General features: G+C 34.8%; 1 protein-coding gene across 5 annotated transcripts; it reads left to right on the top strand.

Annotated features, from left to right (window-relative positions):
- Positions 1-7,706: 7,706 nt before the first annotated feature.
- On the top strand, positions 7,707-17,832 carry NKAIN (sodium/potassium-transporting ATPase subunit beta-1-interacting protein). Of its 5 annotated transcripts, none has more exons than XM_046613907.2 (7): positions 7,716-7,967; positions 9,083-9,220; positions 10,286-10,366; positions 10,723-10,917; positions 11,024-11,084; positions 11,845-11,878; positions 16,261-16,414. In XM_046613907.2, the coding sequence occupies exons 1-7, from the start codon at positions 7,914-7,916 to the stop codon at positions 16,271-16,273; spliced, it is 576 nt and encodes a 191-aa protein (XP_046469863.1). In that variant the 5' UTR covers positions 7,716-7,913; the 3' UTR covers positions 16,274-16,414. The 5 variants fall into 5 exon arrangements, with proteins under 5 accessions (XP_046469860.1, XP_046469861.1, XP_046469863.1 ...); XM_046613906.2 differs by lacking the exon at positions 11,845-11,878 and adding an exon at positions 12,841-12,898 and having other exon boundaries at positions 7,717-7,967; XM_046613909.2 differs by lacking the exon at positions 16,261-16,414 and adding an exon at positions 12,841-12,975 and having other exon boundaries at positions 7,717-7,967.
- Positions 17,833-18,740: the final 908 nt, after the last annotated feature.

Below are 18,740 nucleotides of genomic sequence, written 5' to 3'. Positions count from 1 at the left end.
TCATCCGGAATTTCGACACTTTTCCGTAGTGTCGACTGCGAAAGGTCAAGCAAGGGAGAAAGATGTTGAAATTTCCAAACTCTTAATTGTCAAAGGTATGTGCACCTTGTTGACTTGTATTAAGAAATTAAATTCATCAAAAAGAAAAATGTATTCACATGGAATTTACTCTGAGTAAACTAGAGAAATCCTAAAGTATTACGATTCCACATGAGTTACACACTATCGAAGCATGAGTTTTATTGACAATGAGTTAAATTTACGTTAGAATAAAATTGTCATTTGAAAAGCTACAATTTATTAGTATTTGACCTCTGAAAATAAGTTCACTTATGCTCGTTTCCTAACCACCGCAAGCGGTAAAGCACCCGGAGCGTTTTTTTTACGTAGTTTCCTCAGTAGGCCTACTCCACGGAGAATAGTAGCACAACAACCAAAATACTAGAGCTGTATAACTCTACAGTGAAATACAAACCAAACATGAGCTATGAGCGAGTTGAGAAAAAAAACTGTCACTAAAATGATCGCAATAAAAGACTGTAAAACCATTAAATAAAATACGGCTGAATAAATTTTACTATACGTTGTGATCATTATGATTCTGAACTACATCGTTGAAAATCTATGTATCGGTGAAACCAAGATGACTGACTCTGAACCAGACCTAAGCCAGACGTAAGCCTAAAAAGTGAAATGTTAAAACTCAGTTACCTGGAACAGATGCAAATATAATTACTAACATATATCGATATGGTCAAAATTATACTTAGCTTAGATAAGTAAAAAATATAATTAACGATAAAATATACAATTTAATTAGTTGAAACAGACTGCAGATTTGATTAGCTGAAACAGGCAAGAGGTTAGATTAGCTGAAACAGACAAAAAGTTTGATTAGCTGAAAGAGACAGAAGGTTGATCAGCTGAAACAGACAAAAGGTTTGATTAGCTGGAACACACAAAAAGTTTGGTTAGCTGATACAGACAGAGGTTTTAATAACAGAAACAGACAAAGGTGTAGTTAGCATGATCACATAAGTGCATACATTGTCAGAAAATGGGTCGAGTCCAACATGATATTCATTTTAATATTCGTTGCTTCGATTATTAATTGTATTTATAATAAAAAACATTCTAAATTTTTTGAATCTACATCTATTTCTGCTTTGAGTTATTAAAGTGAATATCATTTTCGACCAAAGATTCTGTACTTCTCAGTGCATTTGTTGAAAAATTGGCGGATTCCAAATGCCGTGTTTTCTCTTATAACTGAAGGGTATCAAGTCCACGCGCAAAAGGCGCCATAGAACGTGAAAACTTTGATATTCGTTAGAAAATTGAACGAAGAGCTGAAAAGTCAGCACATCGAAAGTGCGTAACTCTTTTGTATATTGTTTGCAGAATCGACGCACAAAAAAACGTGTCTGATTCCCGTTATTAATTTACGCGCTCAAAGCTGCGTCCTCGTGATTAACCTACGCGCAAAAAGGCGCGACAGATTAAACTGTCAAAAAGTTTGTTTATCTGGGACTTGTCCCGAAAATTCTGTAGAAACCCAATCCACATCTGCATCTTTCTGAATTAGATACATTGCTATGCGGATTGTTCTTCTCAGATTGCAAATCGAATTGAAATGAGGAGGGAGGTTGGAGAGCATGCATTATTGTGTGGCGTGACGGTCGGCGGTCCTCTTCGACGGGAAGTCTTCGAGCTCAGCATCTCTCCCCATCTAGCGTACCACGGAACGCGATAGATGGTCCAGAGATGCGTTTTGCCCATTCAGACGATCACAGAGATCAATTCAATGGAATGATGATCGCTAATGACTGAATAATTAAATTGAATAACGATTGAAAAATGGTTGCAGAGTGACAAGAAACGGGAAATTCAATCTCTTTGATACTCAAATGCTTACAAATGGTCGAGAGGCTTGAATACGGAATCGTTTGGGAAATAAATTTCTGTGATCGTTTGACGCTGTGGATTACAAAAGTTAGTAACATCACGGCACATCGCGACCTTCCTACCCTCGCCTGTTTCCCAACGGAAATGAGAGACTCACACACACATGCATAAACCCCGCGACGGATCCCAAAACGTCCACCTACCTACCCGGTTACCTATATTCGATCTAAACGATTCTCCATTTTTTCCAACACACATCATTCTTCATCATTTGCGCCGTGGTCACTGACTTACATTTTCGTTGGTTACCTGTTGGGAGCAAAATGTTTTTGTATCGTAGTCTGCCTACTCAGAATACAGTATTGCGGTTGTATCTCGCCAACCCTGATATTGTATGTATTATTTTAGTAAATGTTGGCAGACTATCGGTACATTAACCTTTTGTAAAATCGATTAAAAACATCCTGTATCCTAATTAGCATTTTTCAAAGCGAGCTAAGCCTGTAGTTAATCAATACTTGTTGGCTGTCAAATGACTCAAAATGATATATAATATAAGATGCAATTTGATTACGTTACGTTATGCCAAACTTTGGAATTTTATCGATTTAACAATAATGTGAATAATTGAATACGTTCAAACCTCAGGTGAACCCACCACTTAAACGACATCATCGGTAAATTTAAACGCAGATTATTACATCATTTGCAAAACACAATTCAATCTCGCGAATGCCGAGTATGCGATGGTTACCTGTCGCGATGCTCATTCCACTCTTAGCAACGTGCAAAATTTCTAACTTCACGTAAGCTACGGTAAATTGGGTAGCGAAAAAAAATCATTCGACCGAAAGTCAAGCACGTTGCGATCGTGAATGAGCCTATCCATGCAGCTAAGAAATCGAAGATTTGTGTAACAATTGTTACCGCCACGCCACGTGACAAAGGAATACCAGGGAAATAGCCATAACCTAACACATGCAAACTCACCAACGTTGCCGAGAAATAGAAAAGTTACTCGGAAGTCGCTGCTTAAATCTGTGAAAAACAAAACAAAAGATTTGAATTAATTTAGCAGATTGGATTTTCGATTTTTAATTGAATTATTACCGCTGTCTCGTTTCATATTTATGCATTGCATGTTATGCAAGAACAAAAGTTCGCTTTTAATTTTACCACCTTGAATTATCAATCAATAATTAAAATAAGTTTTCTTACCTCGACTCTGGGCTGCTCCACACTTTTACATGTAGTAGTTCTTGTAGCATCTCAGGTTAATTGGTGAAGCGACGCACTTTTTACATAATTCAGAACTTCACTAATCTCTTATAATCCAAACATCCACACCGCAATGACACTCGATTCTACACTCACTTTTTGTGCTGTAGCTGTCTGAACCGACTGAATAAACTTGCTAACAATTCAACTACGCATTTGCCGAAAGTCACCTAAAGAAAATAATAAAGTTGACACTCGACGCACAGACTAAAATACACATCACTGAAATTGGAGGGTATACAAGACAATGAAGACTCGGGACACGAAATTCACCTTCAACGATCGCGGGATGTTTTTGTTTCAGTAACTCGGTTTTTCATTAGGCTACACGCTGATCGTCGTGTGTTATTTACAGATAAATATGGTGGAAAATTCACTGATCGAACAACGTGACACACAACCTGAACAACGCGGTTTGAATGTTGAAATAATACTGAAGTCGCGTGATTTCGCTCTGATTGCTCGGAAACGAGTGACGCCGCACGGCGCTCAGAAGATATTTAAATCGGTTCTCTGAAGGACGGGAGATAATAATTCTCCCGCTCTCTCTGTCGCTCTTCTCCGCTCGTGATCCCCACTCCATGGTTAGAGCGACAGAGAAGACGGGAGAATTATTATCTTCTGTCCTTTAGAGAACCAATTCAAATCCGTTCATGGAATGCTTACGCCGTTGCTTATGCTCATTTTATAAATATTTTCAAAATATTGCTAACCAATCTTCGGCGACATCTGAAATGCTGTGTCTGTTTTCTAAAAAGAATTCGACGCAATCATTTTACCAATCGAACCACTATACTGCAATTATCTGTGCGCTTCACACATTATTAATTAATAAACAATAGGGATGCAAAATTCCGTTACCATCGGATTGAAAGGAAGGGGAATCAGTGAAATTACAAAAAGAACAGATGCCCGTTCAGTAGCAAGAATTTAAAAAATAGGATTTGTTTTTGTACCCGTGCATGTAATAAATCTTACAGTAAATTTGATTATAATTATAAATAAACTTTAATTGTATGTACACACATGATCTGTATTTGTAATTAAATTAATTGAATAGTCAATATCAATAATATTTGCAGATTGATAAAACCTCTGTGAATTTCGCAAACAAAATTTAGACGACATTATTCATATCATTGACATTTTTAAAAGTAACTAGATATAAGACCCGAAGGCCAGGAACTACAGATCGCGAGTCCTGGAAGTCGAGATTCACCAGGTAGACGACCCAGAGCGCAGGATCCAAGAGGTAGAGGATCTGGTGCTCGAAATCTACGGAGCGCTCTACTGGGCGTTTATATTCGGACTGAGGAATTCGACCAACTGATTTTCATCGCCGCCGGTTATCGATGACGTCGCTAGAGAAAAAAAATTTCGTCGACGTCAAAGCTCAATTTCTGGACATTCAGACATCCGAAATTTCCGCCTTCGAACTTTACTCTATAGGTTTAACATTGAAGATGCGTCTTTACCAGCAATTTAGAAAATACAATATTGCACTCTTGAGCGATGATGTTATTGGAGAAATCAATACCAACAAGTATCCACTGCAGAAAGTATTTAGAAAATAAAACGAAACAATAAATATTTTGCTTAATAACAAACCATGATAAAAGAAATTACCTTGGTATTTGGGATGACAAATGGGGGTTGTAAACAAGGATATCAAGAACGAAAAATATATATTTTATAAACGATATTAAAAAGGAATTACCGAAATATTATAAGAAAAATATTTATATAGGAATCATTATTAAGAGAATATTATAAATGATACATTAAAATAGTATGATGATGTACATTCTACAAAAAAAAAACGAATTAATTAAAATATTGTTTAGTAGCAAACCAAATAAAATAAATCAACTTGATATTTTCAGTGAAACATGGTGTGAGAAATCAGAATACGAAGACTAAAAAATACATATTGCACGAACAGTATTATAATAGAACGAAATATCAGAAAGGAAATGTTGTAAAGGGAATATTATACAGAATACATAATAATAATATTGTAAAGAACTCAATAAAATATAAATACATTTCTACCGAGACTGTTTCGTGAAATGACTTGCTTAAATGCGCTTCCTTTTGATCAGCTGTCAGCATGCCAGTAGACTAATGCAGATTATACAAATGTCTTCTGAGTCAATTATTTTAAGAAAATGTCTTAGTGTTGTGTAAAATCGCAAAGATGACATAGAATATACCATTTAAAACTATCCGTCCCTATTCCTCATGACACAAAAAAAAAAGCTCGGCATGATCGTAGTTTACTTTGTACATAAGTACATAATGTAATGGAGCAGCTTCACATTTAACATACTTCTCATATAGTAGAATGATTGCTACAACTGCAGAGCAGAACCCTACAAACCGGGTTTTATGTAAAGATTTAACAACTGGAGTATTCTTCTTATCTCTCAGCCTAATTTTTGACAAGATCTTTGGCAGTCCTTCTAATTCCGATTTCATCGTACATCAATGCTCAAATCAAACGTTTATGTTTTGATTTGCCTGTCTTTTTTTTTGGTTTTACAGGTTTAAATCACTCCACCGAAAAGCCAGGTTCTGCATTGACACTACCGTACCGGAATTGCAGTACAGATGTTATTATATTATATAATTATACGTTTTTGGGGATTAAAGATGGACAGTTAAAGTGAAGTTCTGGAGCTCAAGTGGGTACTTTTCTTGACATGATGTCGTTTTTGTTTATTCTCAATCATACGAACGAACAATTGAGCTGGTTTCGATTCCCTGCCTTGCAGACTGTACAAACCTGTTTCGGAGACCATTTTCTTTTCCTGCAACGCTAAAATCACAGACTTCATTGATTTGATGACTACTTTTGACCTTTTCACCTGCTGTGCCAAACACTTTTTTTCAGACTGGAACTTTGATATACGTAAACGAGCAGCATTTAGTTTTTTCTTCAATGTCTCAGGCGTGTCAACGTAATGATGATCATGCTGAACCAACCGTCTCCCACGTTCTCGAGTCGTTGGTGTAACCTGTATCGCAGATGTAGCACGCGGTGTTACCACTTCAATCGACGAAGATGGCAGTATTTTATCCTCACCATGCGAATGTTCTGTATTATTCACATCTATAAAAAGTATTCCAGTACCTATTTAAAATATATACAGATTATAACGTTACATGGATAACTTTTACTGATTCTGGAACATAGTACAATCTACTACGCTAAAATTTCCATGACAAAAGTCAAAATACTGCGTAGCTTCTCAATTCTACTCTAGGATTCAACACATCGTTTCTTGTTTATATATCCTACCATTGCGTTGCTCACAATCATGAGAACCAGGGAATGTGAACGAAGGAGTCTGTGATGTCTCGGAACATATCATTGGCATCAATTTCCTGGTGTCAGATTTTAAATCCAAGTTTTTGTTTCTGCAGTTGGTTATTTCTCGGGGGAAAATAACTGCTTCCTTATGATGGTCTAAAATCATTTTTAGTGAAGGAAACTGCATTAACCAGCAAATAGATGCAGTCGACGAGCTATGAATAAGGGAATTTTTTAGCTGCAGATACTTCTCAGCTGTCCATAGTGATAAAAACTTTTTGTAAATGTAAGTACTTTTTCCATTATCAATGTGTCCAAAAATTGTTGGTACAACTCCTTTTCTCAATCGAACCCGATATTCTCCATAATCAAAACAATCGATGGTAAAGTGATCCGAGCACAAGGTATCATACTTCTTTGGTACCCAATCTTCCCGACCCATATTTTTCACCCATTCCTTGTAATTTTGCTTAGGAAACCTGCGGACGAACATAGAAATAACTGTCATATCACGCTCATGGTCAGCCAAAAAATGAATGACTCTTTGTTGGACGATATATTGTTATTCTTTCTCTGTATTTAATTTTGAACTTTTTCTATTTTTATATTGTTTTCATTTATTTTACAGTTTTACTTTGAGGATTGTACCTATCAGCGCCAAGTTTCTTTCTTGTTTTTAACTTTTGTTGCCCATTAATAGATTAAAAGAAAACAATTTTCATCAAGTTGTGCTAGTTTAAACGAAGCGCTGGAAAATGGTTGCATGAACCATTTTTTTCTCTTTTTCATTGTATACCTACTTGAAGAAATGCACCGACGAATGTATTTTCTCTATTTTCTTACAAAAACAACAAAACCCCATTTCTGTGTATACGTGCTGTAAGTTCTGTCACTTTAACACGATGGCATACACAGTGAGCCACGTGATTAGTTAATTTCGATTGAATCGGTAAAAATTAATCGATTAGTCGATTATATCGTATTATTTTGGAACGCTGCATTTAAAATAAAAATTTTGTAAATTTCGGTATTTAGCTGAATGGTGGAAAAGTTTTTTCATAATTTATAGTTTCATCCAAAATGTTTTTCAATATGGGGCAAAAATATTCACTCATCTTTCACTTATTATACCCCCACCACCGGGGTTTCTAGACCTGTATGTAAGACCGTGGATTAGAGCTTCCTCAGTTGCACGGCTTCAATGCGCAGGTGGCAGCAGGTGGTTGACTCGGTACAATAGAAAGTGAACAGATGTCACTTGTGATGTTAGAACAACAAGTGTTGGTTGAAAAATGGCAGCGCCGTAGCATCATCAGGAACCATCCGTAGTGATGATTTTGTGACAAAAGTAATAATATCACAGTATTTTTAGAGCGCGATCCGGTCTGATTGATTAAAATTAATTGGTCCCAATGACATGGGAATTTGTAGCAGAAGGCACTTTCTACTGACAATATGCATCCTTCAGCTTGTGAGTATAATAACTTCCTATAAACTGCATTTGTCGCGAACTTAATTAACATATCGGCAGCTAGTTTACCTAAGTAAATTCAATTCCCTGAAACGGCATTGAGTCATGGGTATGATCTAATAGAAACTCGTCACAGTTTACTTTTCAAAATCCGGTAAAAATATACTCAATACTGTTCATTCTTTTTTGTTTCCGAAGACAAACGCCACGGTCTTGAGAAACAAAGAAGGGTAACAACTGAAAAATCAAAACTAAACTAGCTCCAGGTATTATCGGCAAACAATCTATAAGTATTTCATTCATCATGTAGATAAATCGCAAACTTCAACGTGTGTTAAATTCACATAGCTTCGATTCGCTTTATCAGATCGCACCAGATGCAATCGCGCGTTTTTTTTTTTATTTTTCTATTTTTCCGGATCATATCTGTTCCGCTCGCACTTATCTTTTAAAAAAAAAACGCTTTTTCATTGTTGCACGCCGTATGTAAAATGCCGCGAACTGATTTTGCATTGCGTGACAAACGCGGCTGAAACGATGGGGAGAATCGGGGTATTTTAAAAAAAAACTTTTTATCTTCATTATCGTAGAATAGATCCAACCCTTCCTTACGCAATAATTGAAAATATATAATAAAAGATAATTTTGCGCGCATTCATAGCCGTATGTATTTATGTTGCATAGCTGTGTAAATAACTTATTTAAACTGTCACGATAGCATTAATCCAGCTGCACAAGTATTCAGAGCACCGACCAATTAGTTCTGACTGAAATTGAGCCACAAAAAAATTAAACACAAATCAAGGGACTTGTATACATATATATGGGGATTGATAGAGCGCCGTTTATTTAAAGCTTTTCGTCTGTTCTCTCAGCTATGACATCACATTGCCGTCTTACTCATGAGTACAACATGTAATAAGTTGATGAATAAAATAAACGAGCACCAAACAACCAATTTTGGGCAGCGATATAATGTGTGTCTGATCTTACAGAATTGTCAAATTTGTACTCCTACTTTTTACCCCATGAATTTTGCAGATACATTATTTTTTTTTTTTCTATTCATTTATTTATTTTGTTTATTTTTTTTTCTTTTTCACTCGCATCAACAGATCACAACAATAGAGCGTCAGGTGTTCGACTCCCTTGGTTTCATGTGGGCGCCGATACTGGTCAATTTCTTCAACATTATATTCGTTATTCTCGGATTTTTTGGAGCGTTTCAGTATCGGCCTAAATACATTATAGTGGTGAGTATTCACATGATTTACGGTATTAATGACTGGGTGATGAAATAGAGAAACGAAAAAAACACACTCGGCTCATTTCTTCTATACCTCACTTCTTTCCTGTTTATTTATCTTAGCTTAATAGCGTGGATGCCTTATATGCATGTAATAGATGAACAATAATCATTGAATATTGTAACACTGTGATTGTAGTTTTCAAAATTTTTGCAAACTCAGCATGATGGTTTTTTCTCATTATTCACTTTCTATAAATCTTTGTTTTTACCTTTTAAACTTGAATTTACACCTTGTAAAAGACCCTGCAAATGATTAAAATTTCATTTGTGTACAGTGTTATATATAAAAATTTCAAAAATTGTGAAATTTCTTTTCTCCAAAAATGTTGATTACGTTACTGCAATTTTCAAATCCAAATTTCCATCAAAGCAGCTATTCAACAATCCAACTTTTATATTTTTTATAATCGATACTTGGTCTTTTCTGACTTTGTGTGGACACACTTTTATGCATTACATCATTATATGCAACACACATTACTATATGATAACCCTGAGAAAGATAAGTGTATTTCATTTTTTTTTGTGATGAAAGAGCGGCTTAAATGTGATCGAATTATGTTGGGAATAAAAATCTTTCCCATTCTCTAGTGTTATTCCAGGTGGGGGTAAAAATATAGAAAAATCACAAAATTGAAGAGCCACAATATCGAATTATTAGTGAAGCAAAAATTTAATTTATAGAATTTAAAAATGTTGAAAGTTAAAGTATGGAGAAGTAAGAGTTTAGAAAAGTCAGACCATAGAATGGCAAACTGTAGAATCGTCAGAATTCCTCTCGATAATATAGAATCGTTTACTGATTTGTGAGACTTTCTACATTTTCAGTTTTCAGTAATTGAACTTGTCACATTTTCAATTCTATGAAGAGGATTTTCGCGTTTATGAGAATTCGATATTCTGGTCGTTTCATCAATTGGAAATTCTAGTTTTTTACCCCAACCCGTTATTTCAATATACTGATCTTTCATATTTACATTAATCTCATTATCTTTCTTTTTACTTCCAGTATTGTGTATGGAACATACTCTGGCTTGGGTGGAACATATTTTTGATATGTTTTTATCTCAGTGTTGGAATTTTGGACAAGGTAAGTAGATAGGCAAGTTTGTCATTACTAGAACGTGGCAAATGAATTGACCATATTTAGAGCAACTGAACAACCAGTCAGCGTAATTTAATATAATTGCTGATTTCTCATCAAGTTTATTAAAAGAAATGATACGACTTATTGAAATTAATTGTTCAAAGAAGTTTGATTGTATATTCGATAATTCTTTGATATATTAAAGTACTTTTATATTGAAATTCGTCGAATTTTCTTCCATTTTGTCAGAATATTTTTGGTTCACATTCTTTTCTTACAAGAAAATGAATATCCGGTATAAAGAAGTCATTTATATTGATTCGAATAATGCTCATGATAATAAGTGTTCACTTTTTTAGGACAGCGATGTCCTGAATCTGGGCACTGGTAGCTTTTCCTGGTGGCAAGCTAATGGACCGGGATGCAAGGCTACATACAATGTAACGGAACAAGAAGAATCATCCAGACCACCAAAACCCGCCAATGTTACTGACTGTATCTTGGATTATCAAGTAATCGAAGTTTTTCATGCTGGAACGCAATGTCTTTTGGCGGTAATTATCTGACATTGTGTAGTTGACAAAGAACATTGTGAAAGAAAAACAGTATCGATCTTATGCATCATTTTTCTATTTTCAAAATGAATTTTATACTTTGCAGCTGATGGCGATAGTCGGTGGAATTTGCTTGAGTCGGGTTTTTCTTGAGGAAGATGATAGCTGTGAGTATTTAACAGTAAAAATATTTCCCTACTTTGTTTTAATACGTAATGTGAAATTACAATTATTTATAACTCGTTTTCTTCTTCTGTATTATTAAAATCAACAAACAGATTAGATACAAAACAAATTATTTAACAAGAAAAACCGACGATACGTTTTACTGTTCTTTTCATAAATAAAATTATTAGTGCGTGATGAGCACATTCCTAGAATTTAGTATCGATCATCATAAATTGCAATGTTTCAAAGGAGAAGGCCTGAGGTTTATTGCCTCAGTAATATGAATCAAATTTTATCTCGTAGGATGTGGTTTGGTGTTGGATTTTCTTTTTCTTGACCACTAAAACTATAACTTTCTGCGTAATCACAGCCGTCATATCATTTCCTGATATACTAACAATTCAGTAAGAAATACAAGATCTCTAAATAAGGAGCTAAGAAAAAAATATCTCGATCTTAGGTGAAGTTTTTATCGTTTTATTTGATTAATTTATTCTGCCTTTTTGTTCTCATTTTTCTGCTGCAAATCATTTGTCAATTCAAAATAATTGATAAATGAATCTATAATCGCAATCAACATTTTTATACATCTATTATTTTTCTTCAACGTAGCCAAAATCGAGATATTTGAATTTGAACAAATAGCTGGAGAATATACGAAATATAGTTAAAAAATATAAATACCCGTAGCGTATTTTAGGGTATAATCACTGTTGTGCTTTAATTTGTGATTGCAACTGAAAGGGTTATCGGTTACAGTTGATTTCATTGGTGGATTTGACCCACCACTTTGGTAAGTGCATCCTATCCAATTAATCGGACATCATTTGCACGATATTAGTTGTTATTTGTTGTTACATTAGCATGCAAAAGTACATACCTACGTTTAGTAATTTGTAATTAGCGGTATATACCATGTATCAGTATTTAGAATTCTGAAATATATTTCCTATTGCGATTGACGGTATTAAAATACATATATTTTCGTTACTTTCGAAATTTTGAATCGCTTTTTTTTTCTTTTTCTTTTTCTTATATGTGCTTTCAGCAACAAATATCGACGAATTTACATCCCTTTACTTCTGCATTATTGAAGAGTACTGACACAGCTCGAACAATTGACATATTGAAGTTAGAAATTCAGCGATATTCTGATTATTTGGGCACCTCGGAAATTTAATTTCCTACATTTCACAGAGCAATCAAATTTACTATTTCAATAGCTCTTATTGCAGTACAAAATTGGATTTGACACATTTTTGCAAAGTTTTACATCTATTTGTTCGATTAAAACAGTTTAGATCTATGTTTGCTAAAATATTAAGTTTAACAATGAAAATCAGATAAACCGTCGATAGAAAACGTCGCAATAATCAAGACATTTCAATAAAAAAAAAAAAACGAACTGTCATCAAATTTAATACTGTTAGTTAATTGCTTGAAACCAGCTTTCGACGATAGTAAATTCCCGCGGGTGAAATTAATTAATCATAAGTCATTTGAGATCGTGCAGCTTGCTTGTGACTTGAAAATGTTTGAGTATTGGAAGTAATAATCACTGATGAGCTGTACCAGTGCTCTTTGGTAATTTATATCCAACAAAAAGAAAAGTGTATTATATGTATATAATTGTATTTTCTGTTACGCGCGTGTCGAATTTACGGAGCTGAAAAGATCGTCAAATTGACGAAATGAAATCATATATATGTTTACATAAATAATATCTAATCGTACGTGGTATGGGTAAAATTTCAGTTGACTTTGTCGGAGGCGGTGACTTTGGGTTGGCTGGCCACACGCCGTTACATCCCATGTACGTCAGCTATTCGGCTCTTCCGCCGCCACCCTATAATAATTCTAACACGAAAAGTTTGAACACTAATAAAAGCGGCTGGTCAGGTACCGCGGGAAGTTCGCAGCGATCTTTAAACCGCTCAGACAATCATCGTCACGCTAAGAACAGCGATATGATGGTGTTTAACACGTCGACTGCGCGAAGTAGAAACGCATCATCTAGAAATAACACTGCCAGAAGTAACAAGAGTAATTTATCAGTCGTAAGAAACGTTGTCGACAGAGATAACTCAGCCAGGCATAACGTAGAGTATCCCATTGATTATTCAAATCCCCTAGATTATTTGCAGAGGTCTGTTTCACCCTGTGACGAGTATGATTCTTTAGACGGCGCTGCCAAGGGTAGATATCAAAAAAGCAAACATTATTATCCGCATTCATCAAAATACAGCCCGGTCGTATCAGCTAAAATGAGGCCTGCTCGCACCGCAGCTAATAAACAGCACAGAAATTCTTACAAGCCTCGGATTTTTACCGACCACGTTCGCGAGCAGCCTCTAAGATCGTTTTATTCTGACCCTAGGCTAGCCGTTAACGTAAACGACACGACTGACACTCAGAACAGAGCAAAGGGTTCCAAGAGAGAGAGTAGACCGTTATCGTTGTATGGGAATAATTTTTAGTTCAACTAGTTCATAGATTATTGAATCAGTCAATTCCTAGTTTACGCACCGAACAAAATAGCACCAAATGCTTTTCAACAGTATGTTTTTAACAAATAATAATTAGAAATGAGCTACACTGACTTTTGTTTTCTTTTCTTTCTCTTCTCTCTTTCAACAATCGCGTTTCGGACGCAGGCACAATTGTTCAATTCCTATACTTGCCAAATAATTCAGATAAGCAGAACGTTAATTTAGCTAGATTTTTAGTTCCTTCTACTTGGTTTGTCGCATCAGTATCGCTGATAATTTGAAATAAATGCGATTGGATTTCTTGATATTTTTTATTTCACATGCATAAACAAGTATAAATATTTGCATGTGACGGAGCATAGTATTAACAATGTTGAGGATTTGAACTCAACTATAAGTTCTTAAATTCATTTTGATTCCTACAGTTGTAGAGAATTTCTTCATTTCCTTGATTGGAAAAGAAATTAATTTCCCTACTTCATTCGGTCGTAGATTTTCATTAGAGCATTGTTTTTTCCTATTTTTCTTACCCGTCGCAGTTTCTACTTCCGTTTTCAGTTGTAATATGTATTATTGACAGTCTGAAAGCTTATGGTGCGTATAGGTACTGTTTTTAATTTATTTCAACGACAATTTTTTAAACCGTAGTGCATGACTTTTATTTGGAGCTTATATAACTTTGTTTATTAAATTATTCATATGCAGCACTGATGCGTTGCGCATTTTATTTAACTCGGCATTAGAGTGATTTGTTTCATTCTTGTTTTTATCGTGGTGTAAAAAAAATCGCATTCAGAAATTTCGTTGTATAATTCATTGGGAGTTAATGTAGGAAGTAAGACAGATATCGTGCTACATTAAAAGACTTTGGAAAGAAGTTTGAAATAGAGGATAGTTTCAAAGACTTGAACGAAGTATCTATACGCGTAGGTATGTAACATACATATACGGAGATTATGATATATTTATTAAAAATAAATTTTTACTTGATCACTTTTAGCTTTAACATTCCAATACTGTGAGTACAGATTTTAAACAGTATGTAGTTGCAACTTCACGTAGCAAATATATGTGATATAAATAGTAAGACATAATTGACGTTAATAATAATTATTTTCTTTGTTATAGATTTATTTCGATCACAACGTATATTTTTACTCCATTCTATTTCACTGTAACTTTTTTCTCACCGTGGAAGCTTTAACTGTTGGGAATTTTACCTTCCATTTTTAAAACCTATACATACACCGTGCGTTAACGTTTTTGCAATATAATACACAATTCAGACAACGTGGCTAGTCAATTTGCGCTTAAAAATAAACGTAAAGACGAATAAATAAATAAATAAATAAATAGTTGAAAAAAGAAACCTGAGATTGATGAATCGGTAAAAACTTTCCGTTCATTCACAAATATCACCGAAGTACGTTGACATTTCAAACGTAAAGTGCAGTCGTCCCGAGCTTTTAGCTGATTATTTAATATTTGAGCTGAACGTTTCCTTAAGTTATGTCTTTTTATTTTATCATTATCGCCAATCATCATATTCACACTTGGGCACATGTAATTCATACCTAAATTAGTTTTCATCCTAGTATTACTTGGTTCAATTTGTTTTCTTCTTTAATGGTAATTAAAAATTAGTTTGGCTGGGTGTAATTTATAAGGCATGCAGTAGGCATGTGTTTTTAATAGTATGTTTGAAATTTTTATATATCGATGTAACAGTAATAAACATCGTCCTGTGTACTATACACGTATACGCACACGCGCATATATACATATGTGTGTATGTATATTTTATTATAGTAGAGTAATTATTTTGAACAATAATGACAAGAATAAATGTGCTATGCAAACAACATACTATACCGCTTGCTTTTTTATTTATTAACTCGTTCCCTCATTACGTATATTATACTGGATATTACCCCCACTCCCTATCTAACACGGTTTTTCTGCTTCGGTTTTTTGGTGGACACATATTTAAAACACATTCCTCTGTCTCTTTCTGCGTTTTATTTTATTTTTTTCCTCTATTTGTTTAATATTTTCTTCTCATACGCTCACCGTTTTTAATTTTCTGTGAAGAAATGTGTTCGGCAACTTAACAATAAGGGAGTTCATAAACTTGGAATAAATGCACTGTTAAAAAAACTGACATAATTGTTAAACCGAATATTTTTACTTCTAGTTCAAGAATGGGGATTGGTATAAATTTTCAACTATTATTAGCTTTCAATCAATTTTATCATCTCAGTGTTGAGATAATGTAACATTTTGCTCGGAGTATAGATTTTTGTGTTGAAAAAGTTCTAGAGATCCAGGGCTTCTAAAACAAATGTTTTATTTCAAATAAAATACTTAATGAAGTTATTTTCATTTGATGAAATTATCAATGTCAAACCGCAGAAATTGAATTCAATGGCGATTTGTAATAGAAACACAACATACCTCTTTAATTTTTGCTTAAAAAAATTCCCAAGTAATTCCTCTATTGAGAAGAATAAGAATTCTTAGTAACCTTTAAAAAACCTAATTGTCATCAACATATGAAAAAACAATTCCCGTCACATTTTTTATTGCATAAAATGTGATAACCCTGAATGTTGGAAACGTCAGAGAGTATTCTATGGACGTTGAAAATCCTTTGAGATGTGTGGTATAATTTTTATTTCCATTGCAGCAGTACAAACTAAAGATAAGAAGAGTAAAAAGAAAAAGCAGCCAAGGCCGTTGTACAGCATCGAGTATTCTCAACCGGAGCCATCGACAAACGACGAGAACATATCTCCAAAGCCGATGACACCCAGGAGAGTAAAACGTCGCTCTGTGATATCGAGGGACGGAACGCGGAGGTCGAGTCGAAGGAGTTCTGTGCGTCAATCGCGGCGCAAGAATCCGGTCAACAGAATAATAGATCAGCAAGAAAATCTCTACGCCAATACGCAGCCGAGTAATTTGACAAACCAAAACGTGAACTCACTGTCTCACGAAACACTGAACTATGACAGGATCTCCAACACTTGGGACAGGGACAGGACCAGGAATCCAAAATGGCAACCAGAGGCTGTCAACATGGCCATATCGGTGCCCACTTTATGGAACCAGGACTCGAACTGTTCGAATGCTAATCCGACCAATGAAACCGCCAACCAGAATTGGGACGTTAATGCAACTTCGACGAGGAACCTGACTGACAATTGGCGTTCGACCGAGGCCAGCATGCAGTGGCAGGGCCAGAGTAATCCAACTTTTCAACAAACGAGTACGCAGAGTTTGAACGGGGAGGATTTGGACGATGTTTACAGCAACAGGCCCGCCAGTGCCAGGTCTAGCTACAGCAATTATCACGGGGTCAGAGCTACGCCTCAAGTTCCCAGTCGAACCGACATTGTCAGGCAAAGCCAACGTCAGTTTGTTCTCAGCGGTCCGCCTGCTTATCAGGATACCGTGATTTGAGATTTAACGAAATAGTGTTGCGCTGTTTTAGTTTTGTGTCCCGACAATTGCACCGTGCCTCAATATGGATTCTTCTTTCGCTTCATTGATGGGAGAAATTAGAGCGGTACGTTTAGCCAGCTGCACAAACGACTGATTTTGAAAAATTTGAGACATGGAAGCGTGGGTTCCGAATGATATAGAATTCACTTTTAGTGGAATGTTTTTTTTTACGAATTTCTCTGCCCAACTATGGAAAATATCTTGATAGAAACGCTTTATACATTGGGACTTTGCAAAGAAAATTTCTCTTGTTAGCTCCGTATTTTTTAACTTTGTCATTTCTCCGTGTTTCTTCATGTCATTCAGCTTTTGCTTAAACGATTGTGAAATTCTTTTTCTGTATTGTTTTGTAGATTTTTAATTCATCGTGCCCACTGGGAATTCGAAAAATGGTCAGGCAAGTCAGGGAAAAGTCAGGGAATCTTGTGGAGGTATCAATAAAAAAAGATAAAGCTGTCCTCACAAAAACGAAAAATCAAATAACAGTTTTTGTCCGTGTGCTTGGTTCCATGACTATTAAACAGATCATAAACGTATTTTTTAGTACCGATTGACTGGAAACTTTATAATTTGTTAGATGTCGAATTGCCATTATTAATTCGGAGGGAAAAATTATAATTCGGTCAGGAAAAGTCGGGGAATTTGTGTGTAAGTTATTCGAAGAGCGTGACCCACCAGCTGTTGTTTGCAACAAAAATTATCGTTTCGTTCGGTTTATTACAAATCCAAAAGTTCAGATAAACGCAATGCTTTATGATCGTTGGAAAAAATTTATACGAAGTATGAATTACGCAAAGAAATATTAGACATTCGGATATTCTCCAAACAAAAATGGATTAACATTAGCAAATTGCAACAACATTTTCTAGAATTCGCAAAAAATTACACTTTTTCAACAAAAAGTAGGTACAGGAAAATTAATTCCAGCGAAATCCAGAACCTGATAGAAGAAAGAAATTGTTACGAGTCGATTAAGGATTTTAGAAAAATGTAGAATGATTTGGAGCATTTTGGAGAGAACATTAATTAAACAAATTCGAAGGAACTAGAGATTTTTACGGATGCACGGCCCTTTTCGAGTTTTATTCTCCTCTCATAACTGTTGAAACTTTCCGATTTGAGAATTTTCTGAGACTTATTATTTGGCAACTTTTAATGCATAACTTTTGAAATAAAAATTATTCTCACCGAGACAAGAGAAATATAAGACTTGAAGAAATTTCTCCAATAATTTTTTCCTTTTTGTTGACATTGTATCACTTGCTCAAATGATTCAGCATCTATTGGTATCTTAACTGCTGTACCGATCTTCCTATTAAATTTAGACAATTATTTATCCGACATTCAAATCATTTTCATCATCTTTTCACCATTCTACCTGAACAATAAGTATCGAGTAAATCTCGAATAAGACATATGAAGTTCATATATTTTTCTTACTAATTATAGCGATATACTTTTGATATTATAATTGTCCAACCAAATTTAATGAAATTTGAATTACCACTTTTACATGCACGTCGCACGTTGATATTATTATAAGTTCACAACACGCACCTTTTACAATGAATTACACATATTTCACGTGATCATCACACTTTTTTTCTGATTTACTGTCGTACGTCCATAATTATCGTTAATAATCATTATTATTGTAACAAT

This window comes from Neodiprion pinetum, chromosome 2, assembly GCF_021155775.2.
Source record: "Neodiprion pinetum isolate iyNeoPine1 chromosome 2, iyNeoPine1.2, whole genome shotgun sequence".
In the NCBI taxonomy this organism is placed as follows: domain Eukaryota; kingdom Metazoa; phylum Arthropoda; class Insecta; order Hymenoptera; family Diprionidae; genus Neodiprion; species Neodiprion pinetum.
This window is presented reverse-complemented; position numbering and strand designations above follow the sequence as displayed.

Excerpts from the sequence above, each read along its gene's own strand:
- NKAIN (XM_046613904.2), top strand. The coding sequence starts at position 7,914 with ATGGGAATTTGTAGCAGAAGGCACTTTCTACTGACAATATGCATCCTT. Across the intron at positions 9,221-10,285 it reads GGCCTAAATACATTATAGTG|TATTGTGTATGGAACATACT; the intron begins GTGAGTATTCAC and ends TTTTACTTCCAG. Across the intron at positions 10,367-10,722 it reads GTGTTGGAATTTTGGACAAG|GACAGCGATGTCCTGAATCT; the intron begins GTAAGTAGATAG and ends TCACTTTTTTAG.